Source organism: Gasterosteus aculeatus, chromosome 4 (genome assembly GCF_964276395.1).
Source record: "Gasterosteus aculeatus chromosome 4, fGasAcu3.hap1.1, whole genome shotgun sequence".
In the NCBI taxonomy this organism is placed as follows: Eukaryota; Metazoa; Chordata; class Actinopteri; order Perciformes; family Gasterosteidae; genus Gasterosteus; species Gasterosteus aculeatus.
Window position 1 is genome coordinate 10,830,901 of NC_135691.1, and position 24,237 is coordinate 10,855,137.

Sequence of the window (24,237 nt, forward strand, 5' to 3'; positions counted from 1 at the left end):
ACAGCAAGGCAACGCTCACCCAAACTGAATCTGAGGGAAGAGTTCTTCTTCAGATCAATAAGGACAGTCTGCAGCAGTTCCTAGATATTCTTCATCAACATAAGAATGGAGATGTACACAACGAGATATGTAGCCTGAAAGCACAGCTAAAAGAGACCGCTACCAAGCTGCAAAAGGTCAAGGGTGATGTTGAGACGTCATCCTGTGCTGAAATGCAGCTATTCAAGAACTTTTGCCAAACTAAACAGGACGAACAGCTGGATGCTATCATAAAGCTCAAGGCTGCTCTGGACAAGTCTAAGCAGGACTTGAATACGCAAATAACATTTGCAAAGAAGGACAAGGAGACGTTCTGGAACCTCGTTAAAGCTCGATTGGCCGAACAGACGCAGATCAACGATAATACCAAGTCTGCTTATGATAAGATTCAGCGGGACCTGAAGAAAGAACGTCTTCAGTGGCAACAGGAGAGGTCTTCCCTGACCTCCCAGCTAGAAAAACTGAAAGCAGAGACCAACGAGAACTTGAAAGTTAGCAAGGATCGGTTGGACAGCTGCTATCAGGAGAAGTTCGGCGTCACGGCACAGCTAAAATGCTCTCTTACCAAGCTGCAGACGCGAGACAACGACATAAAAAAACTCACCATTGCTCTGAAGAAATGTGAATATCAGAAAGCTTGCCTGCAGTCTGCCCAGTTGGAAAAGAGCAACTCCTGTGAGGTTGACCACGACAGTGAAAAAAAGAAGAACGACGACCTCTTGGCCGCTGTGAAGAAGGCTGAGCAGCAGCTAGAGAGCCGTACTGTTGAGTGGCAGCAGGAGAGGTCTTCCTTCAAAGCCAAGCTGGAAAAATCATGCACGGACCTCAAACATGCCGAACAGACGCAGATCAACAATAAGACCAAGTCTGCTTTTGATAAGATTGAGCAGGAGCTGAAGAAAGAACGTCTTCAGTGGCAACAGGAGAGGTCTTCCCTGACCTCCCAGCTAGAAAAACTGAAAGCAGAGACCAACGAGAACTTGAAGGTTAGCAAGGATCGGTTGGACACCTGCTATCAGGAAAAGTTCGGCGTCACGGCACAGCTAAAATGCTCTCTTACCAAGCTGCAGACGCGAGACAACGACATAAAAAAACTCACCATTGCTCTGAAGAAATGTGAATATCAGAAAGCTTGCCTCCAGTCTGCCCAGTTGGAAAAGAGCAACTCCTGTGAGGTTGACCACGACAGTGAAAAAAAGAAGAACGACAACCTCTTGGCCGCTGTGAAAAAGGCTGAGCAGCAGCTAGAGAGCCGTACTATTGAGTGGCAGCAGGAGAGGTCTTCCTTCAAAGCCAAGCTGGAAGAAACATACACGGACCTCGAACATGCCAAGCAGAGGAACATCGCTGCTGTTCGTACAATGGAGAAGGAGGCTGCGACGATGTTTGAAAGAAACCAGGCATCCCGAGACGAGCTGGAGGAACAGAGAGCGGAGACTAACAAGATCGCAAGAACTCTGAAAGAAACAAAAGATCTGTTAGAAAAGCAGCGTCTCAGAATTCTGGAACTGACATCACAGCTTGAAACATCCAAGAGCCACTGTGTTACCACGCTGGAGACACAGAAGGAGGACCACAAAGAAGTCGTAGCTGCTCTTTGGAAGAAATGTGAAGATGAGCGAGAGAATGAACGTCTCGAATGGCACCAGATGAAGTCTTACCTCCTTAAGACCACAGAACAATCCCTGGAAAGGGAGAAGGAGATGCAGAAGGACAAGGCCTGCTTATTGTCTCAGGTGGAAGACCTTCAACGTCAGACCATCAAGAAGCCAAAGAAAAAGTGGTACAAGATATTCTAATACCCCGGCTGCAGAATTCAAGATCGACAACACCAACGCACACACACACACGCACGCACGCACGCACGCACGCACGCACGCACGCACGCACGCACGCACGCGCACACACACACACACACACACACACACACACACACACATAAATACATACACATATAAACACATAAATACACACACACACATAAATACATACACATTAACACGTGTATTTATGTACACAAAAACATAATCATATAAATACATACACATATAAACACATAAATACACACACACACATAAATACATACACATTAACACGTGTATTTATGTACACAAAAACATAATCATATAAATACATACACATATAAACACACATAAATACATACACATAGAAACACACATAAATACATAAACATATACATACACATAAATACATAAACATATAAACACACATAAATACATACACATAGAAACACATAAATACATACACATAGAAACACACACATGTCCTCTCCGGGGACCATCACCGTATCGCGGTGGAGAGGTTTGCGTGTCCCAATGAACCTGAGGGCTGTGTTGTCTGGAGCCTGGTGCTCCTGGAGGGTTTCCCCTGGCACAGAGATCTCAGGCGAGGGACCAGACTAAGAATGGTTCAAAAAGAGTTGGAAAAACAAAACAGAGAACGAGGTACCTGGCCCGGATGAAGCCTGCGGCCTCCATCTGGTGCTATGCCCAGATGGAGGGCTCGGCGCCCGAGCGTCTGGTGGGCGGGACAGGAGGCATCGGTATGGCGGCAAATCACTGTCAAAATTTGAGAGCGTAAATCAGGTTGATGCGCGCTCGTAAATCAAACATCCGCGAGCAAATCGTTCATTGAAAAATGAACGACGAACAAATCATTGATCTACTCGCTACCAGTGCTGAGCCTATGCAGGTCACGTGAAAAATGAACAGTTTGCATGTTTATTGGCGGACCTTTTATTGCAAGGTTCTGGCCGTGTCTGGTAACCAGAGCGAGCTCATCGTCAGTGAGATCAACGTGACCGGGGTCCGGCGGTACGAGCCGAGTACTCACTTGTCTGGACGGCCAGCTACAGGCTGAACTTCACGTGACCTGTATACAGTGCTGTAGTGGTAAAATTAGAGGTGGGTAAACTCTGAATTTTGTGATCATACAGACCTTGACGCGATGCGAAGCAATGCAACACAAAGCGTTGCGACTCTGTAAGGCTGTCCTGGCTATATTGCATTATGTTATCAGTAAAAGTCATATACAATCAATGACAATGAATAAATGTGTTAGGAGTTTATAGTTTATTAAATTTAAGAAAACAGTAAAGAAAAGTATGTCAACACAACACAACAAGACAATTGCAGATTAAGAATACAGCATGTTTTGTTTTCACATTCATTGCTCCTCTGTGCGAGGCAGGATCTGACGTGGAGGACAAGGAGGCCCTCTGGGCACTACTGTAAAAAGGAGACTCCATATGTACATAGTTCTTAATCTGCAATTGTCGTGTTGTGTTGACATACTTTTCTTTACTGTTTTCTTAAATTTAATGAACTATAAACTCCTAACACATCTATTCATTGTCATTGATTGTATATGACTTTTACTGATACATTATGCAATATAGCCAGGACAGCCTTACAGAGTCACGACGCTTTGTGTTGCGTTGCTTCGCATCGCGTCGAGGTCTGTATGATCTCAAAAGTCTGAGTTTACCCACCTCTAATTTTACCACTACAGCACTGGTTGTAATATATCCAGTCTCACGAAAAAAACCCTCCTTCAACCACAGAGCCTGATGATCTACAAGCTATGCAGTCAAACTGATTCATCAGCCTACCTTCAACTTCAAAAGCTGGATTCGGTGCATTTGGATGAACATAAAGCAAGACATTGTCTGCCTCTCTATGTATCTTGAGAACTGTGCTGTAATGAGCACTTCCGGTGGCCAAGGAATTGGCTCAATCTGAATGTGCACTGCACTTGCTCGGAAAAAAACCTAAGCGTTTTTTTCAACTGGTTGTTTTGAGAATAAACTGAAGGTGACTGGGCAGCAGATCAGACAGAGCTGAGTAAGACTTTGGGTCGAACTAAAAGACATTGGGCAAGCCGAGGGTCAGCAGGTGCAAATGGTTGAAAGAGTCCCATTCATGGATCGAAACCAGAAAAGGAAAAGCAGTGGCTCTCCCCCAGCTTGATTTCACCATCTCCCACAAACGCTCTACCCAAATACACACACACACACACGCCGCAGATTTGGGAAAAAACAAGCTGGTTATGAGGCTGACTCAGCTCTCATTTGTATTGACAGGACAGACCACCAAGGTTTTATGAGGGTTATGGTTATGAGGTTAAGAATTACCTAATTTTGTAATTTTAACAAACCCTGAGACCACTCTTGCCAAAATGTCAATATATATTGAAGTAATACAAAAAGCAATTCAGACAGAGGTAAAGTCATCGGAGAGAGGAGGCCAAAAACTTTACCCCCCTGAGCACAAATAAAAAGGAGCAGGGCATTTCCCTCGGCTTTGATGACATGTCGAAGTAAAAATATTTGCACAGGTTACTCTCATAAAGGTACCTCTGTTTCAAAGAAATAAATCCACTTACATTCCACATATTTAGCAGCTCATGTCTGCGCTCATTCCACAGCTAATTACCTACCACTACACCCGGTGAGATTCGGTTTTGGTGGGGACCTTTAATGTTGCACAACCTGCCCCTTCCAACAGCAGTGAAATTGTTTTTTGTTAAACATTTCAAGATGTAACATCTTGTCCTCAAGGATTATGACGAATCAGTCCATGATAAAACTCAAGAACCCGTTGGAGGGATTGCCGATTGAGGCCCTTTGAAAAGTGGCCATACTGGCGCGTGTTGTGTTGTGTCTGCTGCAGATCCACAAGAGCCAAATCAAACACACCCTCGGTCTGCGCCTGAGGTCACTACTGTGGCCCTGACCCGCTGCCTCACCTGTGAAGTCCCACCTGGTACGCCATGATGTGTGGAGTCAGAGCGAGGATATGCTAGCTGAATGCAACAGAGGGTTGCTGATGGCCACAGATTGTACTCTTTATCTGTTTTATTGAATGTGCTGATTTACTGACGGTGGACGGTTGGGCTGTTGAAGTTATAGGGTACACAGTAAATCACTTCCCTTGTTAGAGACAGGGTTAAGTCCAAAAATGGATGGCATTCAAACTCATCTGTGTTTATGTCATTAATAATCAACCGGGAAAAGAAATTTGAACCATCTTCTCTGATCTTCTCTGCTTCTGTAAAATATTCATTCATTCTTTTGTGCTAAATTTACCCTGGACCGTATAAAATGAAAAACCCCAGATAACTCGTAGTAACAAAGGCCCTTTTGTATGAGGCGTATTGAAGTGAAGGGCTTTACTCTGGGTTGCTGCACAGCCAGAAAGAAATCCTCCATCCAGTCTCTCACAGATTAGAAAATTGGGCAAAGGGGGGGAGCAATGTGCAGGTTTACTGGCAGGGCTGCGTTCTTAGAAAGAGGGTAGTGTTCGTGGTGAGGGGAGCGGCCGTATTCAGTAACAGCGCCTCTTCCTTCAGCCAAAGCCAACATCTTATGTCTACACAGAGCCACAGCAACAGCAGCGCCCCCCCGACCTGGCTTCCCTTTCAAGTCATTCTTTTTTAAATGGCTCCCTCTAGTTTGAAGCAATGCACTCTCCCTCAATGAAATCCAACCTAGATTGTGCTTCATACTTTCAGTTAAGAAGTAGAGAACAGAGAGTGTTGGTAAATTTACAATGTTTGGCGATTCACGTCCGCTGGAAGAAATTGGATAAATTAGTGTGATGCACAGCCAACAAACACACCACAGATGCACAATCGCAGACTTTTACTTATTTTACAGTTGCTGTTACGTCCTTTAATCTTCATTTAGAAAATAGGAACTTTCCTCTCAGAACTTCACTCTGAAAACATACTTTTCATATCAAGTAATTCAGGAGAGAGCAGGTGAGAGATGAAAGAAAAGTGACTGAAAGTCAGAAAATGTTCTCAGCAGAATTTAGATTTCAAATAAGTTGAAAATGGGTCAACCACAACTCAGCACGACTAGTTCACTAAAAGACAGTGACTTTCTTCCTCCTCTTGATATGACCGTTTGCTGTTTCACTGTTTGCTGTTTCAAACACGCTGTTACTGGAATGAGTCGGTTGAGAAGAATGCTTATAAAGTACACTGAGATCATTTGGACTTTGAGAAGCCCAAGAAAAGTTACATGTTTCCATAAAAATGTATTAGTTCTGGCAGTATGACAGTTAAAAAAAGGATTAGCAAACTGTAATTGTCCCTCATAGACCAAGGAGTGGGGGAGAGCAGGGTTTTTATTGCCAAAAAACCACATGGGGGAAGATGTACTGAGAGGAGGAGACGAGGACAAGGGGGGCAAGCCAGGGCTGACCTGTAAGTTCAGGGAGACATGACAGGTAAATAGCAGATAGGTACACACTTGTGTTAATATTTGTGTATGTCTGAGTCAATTTATGTCAGTATGTGTATTGTTTGTGTAGCAGGGTTAAAATTTTCTTGACCAGATGAGCTGCTGCAGAAAACAGGTAAGTCACGTCTCGGAAGGCGCCCAAACACCCGGATGCCACAGTCCCCATCCATGTTGGTAACTTACTATGATTGATGATTCTCATTACCTCAGTGTCACAATATCGGTGGGGATTATTTGCAATAACGCTTAGCTGTCCTCTAGGAAAACTAAGTAAATAAATACCAGCGCGTAAAACTCCAGGTGCATCATTATCTTCTTCTCTCTCTTTCCCAGCTTGACCTGCCGTAAACTCAGACCCTCCGCTTCAAAGATGCCTTTGCGAAAGCTGCTGGGCAAACATGTCTGGCCGCGGCTCGCTGCCCTCTGCGGGAGGCGCATACCTGCGTTGGCGGTGGCGCGGCCTCCATGCCCACAAGTCTCTCTCAAACCAATAACAACATTTGCCAGGTGTGATGTTTTACCTTCCTGTGTGTTGAGGCCGTGTTTCACCTCAAAAACCCATATTTAGGTTTCAAACAACATTTGGGCTGACACAATCAAAACAGACACAATCAAAACAGTATCTTATTCATTTAGATTACACAATTACAGGCTAATAATGGCTCAATCCCTCTCTCGGTGGTTGGTTTCAAACGTCCTATCCCGTAAGCCACGGCCCTTTCCGTCTGACCATCAATCGTGGCCAGACACCTGGTCAGAATATTTGTGTTCAAAATGCTGTTATTAGATCTGAAGTGTTGCTTTGGGTTGCTATAGTAAGAGACAAAAAGATTGGCCCATATTCAACTTGCAACTTTTAGTGTGACATTGGGACCGCCTTGAAATACATGAATGCTACGTTATGTCACCGACCCCATCACAGCTCTGTTGGCTAAAACAATCTTCTGATCTACACAAGCTCCTGCACAGGTTACCCTCGGCATTACGTGTCCATAACATTTTGAGTATTCTACGATCAACCACCCTCCACAGAACGTGCTTGATTCCCAGTCAAAGAATACTTTGAGACCAGGTTGGAGATGTTATCAGAGTCTGGGAAGCCTGCTGTGTCTCTCTCTTCAGGTCGGCAGCTCTCATAAAACAGCGGGAATAAAAAGAGAGTGTGTGTGAGCGCTGGCGAGGGGAGTAGGGAACAGTGTCTGTGACTGTCGGGCCTCGTGGCCGCCCAGGGGCTCAAATCAAATCTCAAAAGGGTCTTTCTGTGGATTCTCTGTCATCGTGTTTTTTGGGGGGTAGGGGGCTGATTTTGATTTCAATGAGGCAGCCAGGCAAAGGGGCGTGGGCAATGGGGCCGGTAGGGAAAGTTAAATGTTTTCAAAAGGAGGCTAAAACAGTTTGGAGAGCAGCAAGGATGGAGGAGGTGTAGCTTTTCTTTGAGTTGCATTTTTCGGATTGGAGGACTGCATTTAATGAAAAATAGGACCAATTGTTTTGACATCTGATGAGTTATACATTCGTTCACTTTCAACTTCACTGCACAATGATTTTTGCTGACAATATACTGAGTAATTGCTTCTTTGACTAATGTTAGGTGTCACAGGAGCCATGGCAACGACAGCTCTGACCGGCTTCTCTATGATGAGCATGCTCAGCCTCGGGTACCTGACCTGGGACCTGATGGGTCCTAACCAAGTGGAAAACGAGCCAGTTCAAACTTTCGATGGCTCGTCTCCTGTTCCGCAGCGTCCTCACATCATTTTCATCATGACGGACGATCAGGGATTCAACGACATCGGCTACCACAACTCTGACATCAGAACACCGGCGCTGGATAAACTGGCTGCAGACGGAGTGAAGCTTGAGAATTATTACATCCAGCCCATCTGCACGCCCTCCCGCAGTCAGCTCATCACCGGCAGGTAAAATGTTTTTGCTTTCTATATATGTCTATGTATACATATGACATTCATGATTAATATTATGGTTATTGTATATGTCGCATTCCACTTGCGTTGTGAAATTAAATAGTGAAGAATTACACTACAATTCCTTCAATTTAAAATGTTGAAAATTTTTAAATCTCAAACTGAAAAGGAGATCTTATCGTCCTGTAACTGCATCTGATCTCAGAGAACAACACATTTTCCCTCTGACAGTATTCTTAATCCTTAACCTTACAGGTACCAAATTCACACTGGCCTGCAGCACTCCATCATCCGGCCCCGCCAGCCCAACTGCCTGCCCTTTGACCAGGTCACCATGCCCCAGAGACTGCAGGAGCTCGGCTACTCCACCCACATGGTTGGCAAGTGGCACCTGGGCTTCTACAAGAAGAAGTGCCTGCCCACTCGCAGAGGCTTCGACACATACTTTGGCTCCTTGACAGGCAGTGTGAACTACTACACTTACAACTCCTGTGACGGACCCGGGCTGTGTGGTTTTGACCTCCTTGAGGGGGAGTCGGTGGCGTGGGATCAGAGGGGCAAATACTCCACCCATCTCTACACACAGAGAGTTCGCAAGATCCTGGCCACTCACGATCCTCAGTCGCAGCCACTGTTCATATTTCTCTCTTTCCAAGCAGTTCACACACCCCTGCAGTCTCCGCGCGAGTACATCTACCCGTACCGCGGGCTGGAAAACGTGGCACGCAGGAAATATGCCGCTATGGTGTCTGCTGTCGATGAGGCCGTACACAACATAACATATGCCCTCCGCAAGTACAGCTACTACAAGAACAGTGTCATCATCTTCTCCACGGACAACGGGGGGCAGCCTTTGTCCGGCGGCAGTAACTGGCCGCTCAGAGGACGCAAAGGCACCTACTGGGAAGGCGGCATACGTGGTCTGGGGTTCGTACACAGCCCTTTGTTGAGGAAGAAGAGAAGAGTGAGTAAAGCCTTGGTGCATATTACTGACTGGTACCCCACACTGGTGGGGTTAGCAGGTGGCAACGAGTCCCTGACAGAGGGGTTGGATGGGTATGATGTTTGGGGAGCCATCAGTGAGGGGAAGGAGTCCCCCAGGTTGGAGATCCTCCACAACATTGACCCTCTGTATAACCATGCACGCAGTGGCTCCCTGCAGAAGGGATACGGGATTTGGAATACAGCGGTTCAGGCCTCCATAAGAGCGGGAGACTGGAAACTCCTCACAGGAGACCCCGGCTACGGAGACTGGACACCGCCGCAGATGCTTTCGGGTTTCCCCAGCAGCTGGTGGAACCTGGAGCGTCACACTGAACCCCAGAAGTCGATCTGCCTTTTCAACATCTCTGGCGATCCCTACGAACGCTTCGACCTCTCCGAGCAGAGACCAGATGTTGTGAAAGAGCTGCTGGCTAGACTGGCATTCTACAACCGCACTGCGGTGCCGGTAAGGTACCCATCAGAGGACCTACGGGCCGCTCCCCACCTGAATGGAGGGGCCTGGGTGCCCTGGGTGGGAGACATGGAGGAGGACAGATGGGACACCGTTTATCCAAAAAAGAACAGAGATTGGAAGAATAAGCTGAAACAATCCAATAGCAGGTCGTTTTTCAGAAGACTCAACACTAGGATCATGTCCAACAGGATATAGAAGGAAAATGACTGACAGAAGTTCAGAGGAGGCATTTATGAAGAAATATGTGTTTTGGTTGAACAAAGAAGCTGCAGTTACGGAGTTTTAACTGTTGTAAACACCCAATTAGAGTAGTAATTGTTCAACTGGGTTGTATTAATTTTGAATAAAATATGTGTGTTTCCCTGAATTGAATATTCTGTGATGATAGTGAGAGTTGATTTCATCTTAGGTTTTTATACACTCGTATAATCAAACGTGTGTGAGACAGAGACACACGCGAGAAAGGATTGTACTACCTACCTTACCAGAAATGTGTTGAGTATTTGAAGACAAGGTGACAAGGAGAAATCCTCTGCAAACATGTGTAACTCCAACATAAAAGATGACCTCCATCTCGATGCCTATTTTTCTTTTTACATTTTGGCTAATTTGCATTCACTAAAGATTGTTCGGACGAAAGAAAGAAAAAATATCTAAATTACACACTAGGGTGAGTTTGAATTCTCACTTCTTTTTTCCCATAAGTACTTATCTGAAAACGTTGCCTTGGTTAATACACTGTGGTTGAAACGTGATGAAACTGACCAGGTTAAAAGGACGTTAGCTAATTTAAAAGACATTCAGTTTCACATATTTGATTTCAACACAAAAGAAGATTTCGTTAGATGCTGCCAGTATTTCCCAAGATCAACATACTGCACTACAAAGGATAATTCAGTAACCAAGCTACATATAGTATTTCGTACATTTTTTTTTATGACCGCTATCTCACTTTTATCTCACATCTGTTTGCTTATTTATACTTTACCAGTTGTATGTGTCATAGTGAATTGCATGTTATTTGGTGTTGTTAAGCCACTTTTAGATCACGGATGTAAAAAGACCTGAAAAGCAAAAAACAGACCACTTTGAAAAAATGATGGACTGTAAATATTTATGTACAATGTGTAAGTAAAATCTTACACAATCTAAAATGTAGAATGGATGAGTGATCACCATTTGGTTGGTTAACAGCGACAAGCTGAGTACAGAATTAGCAATATGTATTGGTATCATAGTGGGCCTAAAAACTTGCCACTCTGTCATGGCTCAATGCTTTCATGGGGCCCTACACGCTGCCAATTGAGTTTGAAATGAGAAGTGAAACTATTTCCCGTGATACCTAACCACCAACTGCGTACTGTTTCCTGTCAGTATATGTGACAACCTCAGGTTCTCACCCCTCTTTTGCTTCTGTAGATTTAACTGTGATACTCTGCAGTTGAGTATTTTCTTTAAAAGTTAGAGTTATTGTAGAGGATTAAGGAGTATGGAGGCAGTGATTCTTCTTTTGGTGATGTTAGCTGGAGTATCGAATGGTAATATCCCGAAAAACAAAGTACTTCTTTAAACATGTGTAAAAGATTAATCATGTAACATAAACTTTTTTCTTTCAGCTTTCCTTCAGGCTGGTGAGACTAAATGCAACATCACACCAAACTCATCTCTGTGCTCCGTTGCTCTCGGAGGATCTGTGAGCCTCCAACTGATGACCAACGCCAGCGGCCGTCGCCTGGACTTTAAGAAGAAGCTCTCTAATGGATTCATGAATGTTTTCTCTCTGAAGAAAGGCAAGGTGACTGTACATGAGGCTTACAGAAACAGGACAGAGTTCCTCATCAGCAGCGGGACACTCAAGATGACAAAAATGGCGAGGAATGATTCAGGTCAATACAGCGTAGAAGTCTTTGATGAAAACGGGATCAAACTGAGAAATGTTATTTTCACACTGGATGTTCAAGGCAAGTCTTTAAAACCTTCCTCTCTTCATCATCTTACGTTTTTTTACGCTAATCCACAATGTTGTCATGGTTCAAGGAAAAATACAAAACAACAATTCAGACTCTCCCTTGACTAAAAGACCAACACATTGTAGCACTTAAATTGTACGTATAACTCCACTTCTATAGCAAATTGTAAATTGGGTTATTTGATGAAATTGCACTTTGTTATTTCTTGCTCTTCTGAGTTTGTATCCTTATGGTTGAATGCACTTATTGTAAATCGCTTTGGATAAAAGCGTCAGCTCAATTACATGTAATGTAATTTATAGGAAAAATAATCCACAATGCACAGTTAATCCAAAAACTAAATGCCGGTATGAAGGCTGTGTGGTGTTATTTGTCCAAAAATCACTACTTTCAAGCGCTTCTTTACTTCCTCGAGATGCGTTCTTCAAAGATAAATAAAAATGCCAAAAACATAACCGAGTCCTGCATCCCACTGTAGCAAAAGAGTCATGACAATAACCTCTCCGGCCATGTTGTCACTGATGAATAAAGTAAATAGACATGCGCATGCGCAGGCTCCATGCAGCTGACGCAGAGAGGTGTGGTTTTGTGTTTTAACCGCGTTTCACTGAAAAGACAGTATTTAAGCAGGATATCCGACTCTGTCAATAGCATGCCAACACAACCCAACAAGGAGCGACGCCGCAGGGTCGGCGGCGGCTTTGCGCATGCGCTCTTCAGCTTTTCGTCTCGTGCGACGGGCGGCGGTTCTCTCCGCTCGGACTGCAGCTGGATCTGCGGCGCAAGCCGCGAGGCTCCCGTGAGACCGACTCGTTAAAGACAGTAACCGCAGAACAGTACGTGCTTTGCCGCCAGATAGCGGAAAGGTGTCGCTGGTTGCTTTTGAAAGAAAGAAAAACTCGCCAGGAGGTTTTGGGAAGTAACTGTAACAAAGGACTTTGCGCATGCGCGGGTCTTAATTTCTATTAATTTTGGATTTTTATCTCATATGTCCCTTCATTTTTATTTCTAGTGGTGGGAAGGGGCTTCTACACTGAGAAGTGAAAACCAAAAACAGCAGTATCATAATATGAAATTTCAGGGTGTGAACATTGTTGTGAACACACATCATCACACTATGGCTACAACACCAAAAGGGGAGATCTTCTGCAATACAAACAGAAATTACACAGAACAATTTCTCTCAAATCAACTTAATTATTTCCATTCTCTAGATATTGATAATTAAAGAACAAACAAAAAATAACATACAAGTGAAAAACTAATTTAAGTGCTGTGTAGCTGAATTTACGTTAGCGTAACTCATGTGATGGACATCACCATTGTGGTCTCACCTTCCCAGGAAACATCTGGCACATCTTGATCCCTGTCTGTTCAGCGGTGGCTGCTCTTCTGATGGTGGTTTTGTGTTGCTGGGTCTGCTGTAAAGTGAGGCGTCATAAGAAAACAGGTAAGACTTCAAAAGCCTGTTTGCACCAAACGACCTGGATGAAAGTGTCTTTTTGTTTTTATTCTGCTTTAACTAATAATTATGTTCTTTTTTGTCCATTTTCCACCCATAAGGTAAAAACACCTCGAATTTGGACATGAACTCACTGGAGGATCATCAATCAACTGAGTGCTCAATGAACAGGACTCCTCACATTGTTTTGATTAAATGTTGAAAAAAAACACTGACTTGAGTCGTCAGTGAAATGTCGACACGTCATGTTAATCTCAGCAGCAGCACCATCAACAACAGCTTTGTGAAGTCTCATTCTGACCAGAATAGATCATGTAAATAATTCTTGTTTACTCTACTCTTTAATGATAAAATACTGATGCTTACAATTAGGACCCCAAAAGTAGTTTTGAGGTCTTTAAAAACATCCTTTAATCCGTCTCAAATAAAGTTAATTTCTTCATCATTTCACTCAATAATAGTGGTCTCTCTGCATTGTTGTTGTTTGCTTATTTTGAGTCTTGGTGGTTTAATGTTTGCACTGTAGCCTTGTGTGAAAAGGAAGAGCCTTTTCCCCAAATTGTATAAAAGCAAGGGGAAACATCGGGAGAGTCTGGAGTGAAGTCACCTGCAAGAGGTTGTGGTTATTTGGTTCAGATTGTTCCTGGTTTTCCTCTTTGTCCATTAGAAGTGTTTGTTTTTTCTCTGTTTTCCTGAAGACCACCGAGGATAATAAAACGGAATGTTTAATCGCATCCCAGAGTGCTGAGTTTTTTTGACTGCTCCTCATCTCAACTCAAACCTCAGTAAGTCCTTGACGCCACCATCCTGTATAGGCGTTGGCCTGAAAGGTGCTACGTCACACTTGAAACCAAAAATTAACGTGATTGACAATTAGACAAAATATTCATCAATAAGGTTGTAAAGGTTGCAACTTTTTACTTAGTGGGATGTTACTGTAAAGTAAATGCTGCATTGTTCGATTAAGTTTCATCATTATCAAAGGTAAAAATAATTGAATCCATCTATTTCATTTAGCCGTTAGAGCTTTCACTGAGACCTTTAATCTCATCTATCATTATTTCTGCAGATGAGTGATCCTTTCAACTACAGCACACTGTTTTTGATACTTCCAAAAAGAAAAATGTATTTACATGCAACTATTTTAAAAAAAAAATCAAATAGTTCAGGCCTAGTACCTCTTTAGACTCACCAGTGCTTCAAGTTAGCAGACCCAAGGTCCTGGGCTGAAACTCTCCTCCAGATGTGGAGTCAGAGGAGCTTTTTACATACAAAGAAGCAGTAGCAAGAAGTTACATTACAGGTCATTTAGCAGACGCTTTTATCCATAGCAACTTACGTTACACCCATGGCTTTTTCACATTTTTGCTCAGGGAGCAATTAGGGGTTAGGTGTCTTGCTCAGGGACACTTTGACATGGAACATGGGGCAGCCTTGAATCGAACCAACAACCTTGTGCTTCCCAGCACACCTTCTCTAACCCCTGCGCCACAACAAGTTAGTAGCAAATGGTGCAGTTTAGTTACAGCATATTTTTGAAAAGAGCAATTCTAATAAATCAATCATGTCCCTGCTTCCTTGAACATGTGTAGCTCATTAAACACAAGCAGCTAGCAGGAGGCACATTTTCAGACTACAGGGGGAGTGAATCACACCCAAAACACGCACACACACGCACGCATAGACACATGTACACAAACGTACACACACAAGCACTTTATGACATATTCAGAAATAAAGTTTCTGCATATGTGAAAAGTTAAAGCAATAGTTTGCAGACTTTATGAAAAACAAAGATGTCACACCATGCACACGTACACATTGCGCAAATGTTTTAATATGACATAAAATAAAGGAATGAAAAAAAAAAGCAGAAGATTTTTGTGTGAGAAGTTGTGTTTTTCATCATGACACTTTGTTTCCATTTCGTGGTATAGTACAGTTAATCTTCACACAGGAAGCTTCAAAAACTATTTCAAATGTTTCTGTTAAGTAGTTTGATCTTCACCTTCATCCTTTTAAGGCTTTAATCGTCTTAGTGATAAATCAGTAGTGATTAGTGATGGTCATAAATGAGGAAGTGAGATGTGAGTTGGCTAAAAGTTCTTCTTCCTCTCTTCTCTGAAGTGGATCACTAAGAGAACAGTCTCTTCTCTTGTGTGCATGTTTAATACTGAATAAGGTTTGTCAGAAAGCTGCTGAGCGCTGAGGAGACATGGAAGCTGTGATCGGACTGTTTGTGATGATACTCGGAGTCTCTCACGGTGAGCTGTTTAACTTATTAAAATGTCACATTTCATGCAGTTGGATCAAATATATACAGTTCAAAAGGTCTTCATTGATGTTCTCTGTGTAAGCGGGTGAAATTGAATGACACCGGACACAACACCGTATTTAGGGGTCTTTATTTCTTGACTACTTTGAGAGGAGATAGCAGTACTAATGAAATTTGGGAATGTTCAATTTTATGATTTGACAAAGATTCCAGTGCACATTTAAGACAATTATACTTTTATAATATTTCAAAACCACGTGCATATTGTGAGGACACAAATAACTGCAGTAGAAACTCTCAGAAAACATCTAATGCTCCTCAGGTCAGTTACATGAAAAGAACGAACACTAAGCCAGCTGCCTCAGTACACTGCCCTCTAGTGGCGTTAGAGGTGAACATCGTTACACTGTACATTATGTTGAAAAAAGTCAGAAAGTTTAATGTAATATTCGAAAATAGTTTAAGCTTCAGGGTGCAAGATTTATTTAATTTACACTGAAGTATTGTACGTGAAAAAAAGAATGAGATTTTAATCAAATGCTGATTCACTATCTCAGTCACAATTACAACATTGTGTTTCACGTGAAATACGATGTATTCAAAAACTAAAGGTTCTATAAAGCTGAGGGACGTTTGTGCATAAGGTACTAATTAAATGTTTTTTTGGTCAGATCTATTGAATTTGAAAAAGAACATTTCCTTGTCTGCAGTAAAGTAAAACTCAGCCATACCATTTTTTTTATGTTTTCTTTAAAGATGAACAGATTCAAATAATTCTCTTGATAATTTTCTCTACTACATTTTAAAAACACTTTATTGAATCAAATGAACTGTAATAAAATTACAATCATGCTATTTATAAATCCAGTTACTTCTTATTTTTGCAGCAAATGTTGTTGAAAAATGCATTTAAGACTAAAATGAACTGCTTCTTTAAATTTGAAAATGCCTAAAAAACTTTATTTTGTTCAGGTGTGGAAACCCACTGTGACGGCCGACAGAACGGAGCTGAGTGTTTTGGAGCTTTGGGAGGAACTCTGGTCCTCCAGCTGATGGACAAAGCCTCAGAAATACATAAATATCAATGGTCAAAAAATAGAACAATAATCCTAGAGGGGAGAAACAATGCAATTGTGTTTAATAGGATAGAAAACAAATTATTATTTACTCCCAGTAATGGAACACTTAGGATTAATAACCTGATCAGGACTGATGGTGGTGAATATAAACTTGAAACCTTTGGTTCGGATGGAAAGTCATCAGGTTCCAGGTTTCAACAGTTGACCATTCAAGGTAAATAACTATTTATTACACGCACCTCATGCTCTACGTGCTCTATGTCCGTATCAATGTCTGGACTGCTCTGTATCAGGAACCCTACAGAATGATCAAGATTATGTCAATATGAAAAGTCATCCGAGTGCGTTTCCTTCAGCTCCTGTGTCCTCTGTCCTGCTGGTCCATGAGTGTCTGTCCCATGGAGAGAGGAAGGTGTCCTGCTCCTCTGAGGGAGCAGACAGTCCTAGTTGGACTCTGAGTGAGTGACAGCATGAGGCGACAAAACGGTGACGTCAACAATACTAAATATTATCGGTACATCAGTTATTGGTCTCTGTCTCGCAGGCTTGATCTTCATTAACTGCACCTCAGCCAATGGGACGCACATATCACAGTGGGTGTTTGCACACAATAATACTCTGTGTATTGAGACAACAGCTTCCCCCACAAACACAGCATCGTTATTTTATGGTAAGGAAACTGGCATAAAAGTGTCAATTAACCTCAACGGTAATCTCACGTCCCCAAAAAAAGTAACATGAATAACATTCAAGTGAAAAACTAATTTAAGTTAACGTAACTCATGTGATGTACATCACATTACATTACATGTCCTTTAGCTGAGCCTTTTATCCAAAGCGACTTACAATAAGTGCATTCAATCATAGGGATACAAACTCAAGAAGAGCAAGAAACAACAAAGTGCAGTTTCATCAAATAAGCCAATTTACAATTTGCTATGAAGAGGTGTGTCTTTGGTTTGCGGCGGAAGATGTGAAGGCTCTCTGCGGTCCTGGTGTCTTCAGAGAGCTCGTTCCACCATTTCGGAGCAAGGACAGCAAAGAGTCGTGATCTGGTTGAGTGTTTTGCTCTCAGTGAGGGAAGAACAAGCAGTTTTTCGGATGCAGATCAGCGGAGAGTGCGGGTCGGGATGTAGGGTTTGACCATGTCCTGAATGTAGACTTTCCAGCTTTCCACCATTGTGGTCTCTCCTTCCCAGGAAACATCTGGCACATCTTGATCCCTGTCTGTTCAGTGGTGGCTGCTCTTCTGATGGTGGTTTTGTGTTGCTGCGTCTGCTGTAAAGTGAGGCATCGTAGGAAGACAGGTAAGACTTCAAAAGCCTGTTTGCACCACACAACTTTTCGTTTTATGAAAAGATTGAAGTTTAGGATTGAAGATGAACAATGTGACTTTCGTCCTGGTGGTGGAACGACGGACCAACTCTTAACTCTTAACTCTTTGAAGAATCGTGGAGGGGGCTGAGAGTATGCTCATCCAGCTTACCTTTGTTTTGCGGATGTGGAAAAGCTGAAAATGATGTACTTTTTTGTCCATTTTCTATCCTTAAGGTGAGAACAGCTTGAATTTGGACATGAACTCACCGGTGGATCAACAATGAACTGAGGGCTCAATGAACAGGACTCCTCACATTACTTTGACATTATTAAATTCTTTAATGATAAAATACTGATGCTTACTATTAAGACCCTTAAAGTAGTTTTGAGGTCTTTAAGAACATCCTTTAATCCCTCTCAAATAAAGTTAATTACTTCATTCTTTGATTCAATAACAGTGGTCTCTCTGCGTTGTTTCATTTGCTGATTTAAAGTCTTTAATGTTTGTACTGATGCCTCGATACCCAAAATAAATGTGATTGACAATTAAAGAAAATATTCATCGTTGTGAAGGTTGCAACTTTAACTTAGTGGTAGGATGTTACTGTAAAATAAATGCTGCATTAAATGCTGCATGCTGGATTAAGTTTCATAATTACCAATGGTAAAAATTAATTTCCAATTTCATTTTTTCTATTATTATTTCTGCAGCAGAGCACTCATTTTGATTCTTCCAGAAATGTATTCACTTATTATTATTATTATTAATATTTCTAATTGAATGGTCCAGGCCTAGTTCCAAGAACAACAGGTGGAGTAACGTGTTTTTGTCGAAGACGCCATAGAGAGTCACGTCTTTTTTGGTGGAAGTTCTTGGTTTGTTTATTTATTTATCATAGACTTTATTGCCCCGTGCATCGCCACTGCTGCTTTTCATCGCGGACACATTTGTCCCGCAATTTCCTCCGCAACTTTGTGCACCTCTCGACCGGCACACCGACGTTTGCGGAGTTTCCCCTTCAATGAATCGGGACGCCTTTCGCGCGTCCTTATAGTCCGCCAATGACGGGATGTATAAGCGGTCATATTTACGCATTTCTTCCGACAAAAGTTCTTCAATCTGATCCGTTCTCTCGTAAACATTCTTCGTTTTAATAATTCTCGTGGCCACGCATCGGGACTTGCATAGGCTCAGCCAAGGAAACAGAAATAAGTCGTTGAATGCAGGTCACTTGGAAAATGATCCTTCTGCCAACCAAGTGGTACCAGTGCTGAGCCTATGCAGTTCACGTGAAAAATGAACGCTGAACGATGAACGAATCATTGACCCGAAAACACGGCGTTAAACATCACCACACTGTCTGCACGAGAAGTAGAGGGTGGATACCCGACCCGAGCCCAAGGACGCAAGGACGCATGGAGGTGTGAAAAGAGGACACGCAAGTGGGTCTTGCGTGTGCGTCGCTCTGAAAACGCAGAAGCATAAACTAGGCTTTAAGCCAAATTGATAAAACCAAACACGTGATTCACTTTCAGCAGCATGCGTATCTTTCTTTGAGGCTGTAGAATGAAAAGGAAGCTGGTACGATCATTTCCGCAACAACGCGGAGTAAATAAGTATGTATCTGAGAGGAGAAGTGAAATGCCCCTCGGCCCTCCACAGATACCACAGCGCCCCCCCCCCCTCTTGTTCCTCTCTGCCCTCATGCCTCCGTCTTTGCTCGATCACGCTCCTCCCCCGTACCTCGCTCACCGCGAGGCTGCACTTGAATAGTCAAGAAAATGACCTCCTAATGTCTGTTACTAACCACTTTTCCTTGACCTTCGCTCCTCGGCCTTGCCCCTCAGTGTCTGCTCATGAGCCTCCCACTCCAGGTCCTGCTCACTGCTTTTCAAGAGATACATAATCAGTGCTCATCATTTCCACCTGCTCCTTACTCACCTGCCGGCACCGTCCCCTGAACCACTCCCCCGCTCTCCCCCCTGCAGCTGAGCTAACCACACCCAGCCACCACATACCCCCACCGCCCAACTTATGCCGGGGAGCCATCCGGCTGAACCGACCCCCCCTCCACCCTGAGGGCGGGAGAGGCTGTAGAGCCAGATACCACCGAGTGATCCGGGCGTTGGCATCCCTCACGCGGGATGGAGCCACTGCAGCGGGGCGTGGTCCGAACAGAGGGTGAACTGGCGTCCCAGGAGGTAGTACCGCAGGGAGTCGACCACCCACCGGATGGCCAGGCACTCTTTCTCCACCGTACTGTACCTGGTCTCTCTCTCCGGTCAGGCCGGGTGGATTGGTACTCTGTTGAAAGGCAGGATGTCGCAGGGTCGGCAGGGGCCGAGCCACGATGGGCTGCGGGGCCCTCCTTTGTGGTGCGGGGACGGGCCGCGGTGATGTGGCCGGCCGACCGCCCTCTCCTTGCCCGCCGGAGTGAACCGCCAGGTGGTCCTCCGCGACGGTGACGGCGGCCTCCAACTTACCCGGCCGGTGGTGCCGGACCCAGGCCGCGGCCCGCGGCGGCAGGCCCTCCAGTAAGTGTTCCACCACCACCTTCTCCACCATCGCCGGCGCTCCTCCAGCTCCCTCCGGCTGCAGCCACCTGTTGGCCGCGTCTCGGAGTCTCTGTGCGAACGCGAATGGGCGGTCCCCCGGCCCCAGCCTCACCTCCCAGAAACTGTCTCCTGTGGTCCTCGGGGGAGAGCCCCAGCCGGTCCATGATGGCTCTTTTCACATCGTTGTAGACGTGCCTGGACCCGGGTGGCAGACCAAGGGCTGCTGTCTGTGCCTCCCCGGTCAGGAGCGGCCACAGGCGGATCGCCCACTCGTCCCCCGGCCACGCACACGCCCCCGCCATCGCCTCAAACATTTCCAAAAACGACTGTACCTAACCTACCCGACTGTAACTATCAAATCCAACCTTCCTACAACAGTGATCATAGAAAAATTCTACTTCACGCAGTGTAACATCGTTGAACAGGATTTAATGTTTGCAAACAGGAGACAGAATTGAAACACATACAAGTCATGTGTCAAGGCTACTCAATGGTCCTCAGCTTCGGAGCGCGAATATATGGAAGGAAGATAAACATGCTAAAACAACGTTGGGGGCCGGTGGGCAGAAACCAAGTGCTGGTAGTCGACCTTCGATGTAGACGAGGGGTGGGAAATCGTTTCCCTGCTTCCTTCATCACGTGTAGCTCATTAAACACAAGCAGCTAGCTGGAGGCAACTTTATCACAGACTACAGGGGGAGTGAGTCACACCACAAAAACCACTCGCACACACACACACAAACACAAATGTACCCACATGCATATACACACACAAATAAACTTTATGATGTATTCAGAAATAAAGTTTCTGCTTATGTGAAAAGTTAAAGCAATAGTTTTCAGAAAAACAAAGATGTCACACTGTGCACATTGGACAAATGTTTTAATACAACATGAAAGCAGACGATCTTTGTGTCGGAAGTTGTGTTGTTTATCATGACACTTTGTTTCCATTTCGTGGTATAGTACAGTTATTCTTAACACAGGAAGCTTCAGAAACCATTTCCATGTTTCATCTTCATCCATTTAAGGCTTACTGATGTTCATAAATGAGGAACTGAGTTGAGAGTTTGCAAAAATGTCTTCTTCCTTTCTTTACTGAAGTCAATCACTAAGAGAACAGTCTCTTCTCATGTGTGCATGTTTATACTGAATAAGGTTTGTCAGAAAGCTGCTGAGCGCTGAAGAGACATGGAAGCTGTGATCGGACTGTTTGTGATGATACACGGAGCCTCTCACGGTGAGCTGTTGAAAAATGACACATTTAATGCAGGTGAATATATATGTCATTGCAGCTACATAATGTTTATCTTAACTTGAAAGATTAAGACATCATGGTTTTATGGAGCCACCATAACTTAAGATCTAAATATGCTAGCTAGCATCTATGGGGAATGGTCCTATTGTGATATATTGATTTCTAGACTTTTCATATTTATTATTTCTAGGTTTAAATAATGTTGTCTGGCAGAGACACAGTTGCACGAAACGCACTACTGTTGGAACAGAACTCCTTGCATTACTTTGACCTGATAAAAGTATTATTTTGTATCTGCCTTTAATGTTGAAAAAACACAAAAAAAAATACTCATCAAAAAGGATGTGAAGATTGCAGCTTTTTAATTACAAGACACAGATTTTGATTTTTCCAAAACGAAAAATGTCTTTACAACAGATTATTTAAAAAAAATAGTAATAATAAAATAATACTAATAGTCCAGAACTAGAGCCTCTTTAGACTCACCAGTGCTTCAAGTTAGCAGACCCAAGGTCCTGGGGTGAAACTCTCCTCCAGATGTGGAGTCAGATGAGCTTTTTACACACAGAGAAGCAAAGTTAGTAGCAAATAGTGCAGTTACAGCATTTTGTTGAAAAGAGTAATCCTACTAAATCAATCATGTCCCTGCTTCCTTGATCATGTGTAGCTCATTAAACACAAGCAGCTAGCAGGAGGCACATTTTCACAGACTACAGGGGGAGTGAATCACACCCAAAACAACACCTACACAAATACACACACACGCACAGACACATGAACACAAACGCACACACACAACTGGCATTTTTTAAAAGATGGATCCTATGCTACTGTGTTTAAATAATACCACCCAAGGGGCATGTTCGGAATATTTCTCTCCACTTTGGGTTTAATTATAATAGTTAAAAAGTATATTTTAAACAAAAATAAAACCAGCAAAGCCAAATTGATGAAACGAAACACGTGATTCACTTCCACTAGCATCTTTCTTTAAGGCTGTAGAATAAATATTATTCATCATTTCCACGTTTTCATAATGTTGTCTGATAGAGACACAGCTGCACCAAACGCAGTATTGTTGCTTTGAATTAGCAAATGCCTAAAAATGTTTCATTTTTTCTTTGCAAAATGTTCAGGTGTGAAAACCCACTGTGACGGCCGACAGAACAGAGCTCAGTGTTTTGGGGCTTTGGGAGGAACTCTGGTCCTCCAGCTGATGGACAAAGCCTCAGAAATTCAAACATACCAATGGATTAAGAATGGAACAACAATACTGAATATGAAAAACAATGCCATTGTGTATAATATGTTAAAAGACAGATCATTCTTTACTCCCAGTAATGGAACACTTAGGATCAATAATCTGATCAGGACTGATGGTGGTGAATATAAACTTGACCCCGTTGGTTCAGATGGAAAGTCATCAGGTTCCAGGGTTCAACAGTTGACCATTCAAGGTAAATAACTATTTATTACACGCATCTTATGCTCTATGTGCTCTATATCCGTATCAATGTCTGGACTGCTCTGTATCAGGAACTCTACAGAATGATCAAGATTATGTCAATATGAAAAGTCATCCTAGTGCGTTTCCTTCAGCTCCTGTGTCCTCTGTCCTGCTGGTCCATGAGTGTCTGTCCCATGGAGAGAGGAAGGTGTCCTGCTCCTCTGAGGGAGCAGACAGTCCTCAGTACAGCTGGACTCTGGATGGAGACACTCTGACAGACTCTCAGCTCCTCGGTGGAAACAATGAGACGAACATCATCACTCTGAAACAACACGTCTCAGGACGACTGGTCTGCTCGGTCAGGAATGACGTCAGTAGTCACTCAAAAGAAGAGACGGTCTCTACCTGTGGTGAGTGACAGCATGAGGCGACAAAACGGTGACGTCAACAATACTAAATATTATCGGTACATTAGTTATTGGTCTCTGTCTCACAGGCTTCATCTTCCATAACTGCACCTCAGCCAATGGGACGCACATATCACAGTGGGTGTTTGCGCACAATAATACTCTGTGTATTGAGACAACAGCTTCCCCCACAAACACAGCATCGTTATTTTATGGTAAGGAAACTGGCATAACAGTGTCAATTAACCTCAACGGTAATCTCACGTCCCCAAAAAAAGTAACATGAATAACATTCAAGTGAAAAACTAATTTAAGTTAACGTAACTCATGTGATGTACATCACATTACATTACATGTCATTTAGCTGAGGCTTTTATCCAAAGCGACTTACAATAAGTGCATTCAATCATAGGGATACAAACTCAAGAAGAGCAAGAAACAACAAAGTGAAATTTCATCAAATAAGCTAATTTACAATTTGCTATGAAGAGGTGTGTCTTTGGTTTGCGGCGGAAGATGTGAAGGCTCTCTGCGGTCCTGGTGTCTTCAGAGAGCTCGTTCCACCATTTCGGAGCAAGGACAGCAAAGAGTCGTGATCTGGTCGAGTGTTTTGCTGTCAGTGAGGGAAGAACAAGCAGTTTTTCGGATGCAGATCAGCGGAGAGTGCGGGTCGGGATGTAGGGTTTGACCATGTCCTGAATGTAGACTTTCCAGCTTTCCACCATTGTGGTCTCTCCTTCCCAGGAAACATCTGGCACATCTTGATCCCTGTCTG

General features: G+C 43.4%; 3 protein-coding genes and 1 long non-coding RNA gene across 5 annotated transcripts in view; all 4 read left to right on the forward strand.

Moving 5' to 3' along the window:
- Nucleotides 1-7,694: 7,694 nt before the first annotated feature.
- Nucleotides 7,695-10,054, forward strand: LOC120817788 (arylsulfatase I). Of its 2 annotated transcripts, XM_040174334.2 has the most exons (3): nucleotides 7,695-7,812; nucleotides 7,899-8,226; nucleotides 8,488-10,054. In XM_040174334.2, exons 1-3 carry the CDS (start codon nucleotides 7,809-7,811, stop codon nucleotides 9,884-9,886), a joined length of 1,731 nt encoding a protein of 576 aa, XP_040030268.2. In that variant the 5' UTR covers nucleotides 7,695-7,808; the 3' UTR covers nucleotides 9,887-10,054. The 2 variants fall into 2 exon arrangements, with proteins under 2 accessions (XP_040030268.2, XP_040030267.2); XM_040174333.2 differs by having other exon boundaries at nucleotides 7,759-8,226.
- A 544-nt stretch (nucleotides 10,055-10,598) lies between these two features.
- On the forward strand, nucleotides 10,599-13,857 carry LOC120817790 (uncharacterized). Its single transcript, XM_078102177.1, has 4 exons — nucleotides 10,599-11,229; nucleotides 11,308-11,652; nucleotides 13,004-13,111; nucleotides 13,225-13,857. Exons 1-4 carry the CDS (start codon nucleotides 11,181-11,183, stop codon nucleotides 13,323-13,325), a joined length of 603 nt encoding a protein of 200 aa, XP_077958303.1. The 5' UTR covers nucleotides 10,599-11,180; the 3' UTR covers nucleotides 13,326-13,857.
- A 3,085-nt stretch (nucleotides 13,858-16,942) lies between these two features.
- On the forward strand, nucleotides 16,943-18,244 carry LOC144406317 (uncharacterized). The gene is made up of 3 exons (XR_013467589.1): nucleotides 16,943-17,147; nucleotides 17,677-17,784; nucleotides 18,029-18,244. It is a non-coding gene; the product is annotated as an uncharacterized LOC144406317 (long non-coding RNA).
- Nucleotides 18,245-21,439: 3,195 nt separating this feature from the next.
- Nucleotides 21,440-24,237, forward strand: part of LOC120817833 (hemicentin-2) — a 50,889-nt gene continuing 48,091 nt past the window's right edge. Inside the window, exons 1-3 of the mRNA XM_078102181.1 lie at nucleotides 21,440-21,590; nucleotides 22,745-23,065; nucleotides 23,208-23,465. Coding sequence (XP_077958307.1) covers nucleotides 21,542-21,590; nucleotides 22,745-23,065; nucleotides 23,208-23,465 — 628 coding nt within the window. The 5' untranslated portion in view covers nucleotides 21,440-21,541. The remainder of the gene's footprint in view (nucleotides 21,591-22,744; nucleotides 23,066-23,207; nucleotides 23,466-24,237) is intronic.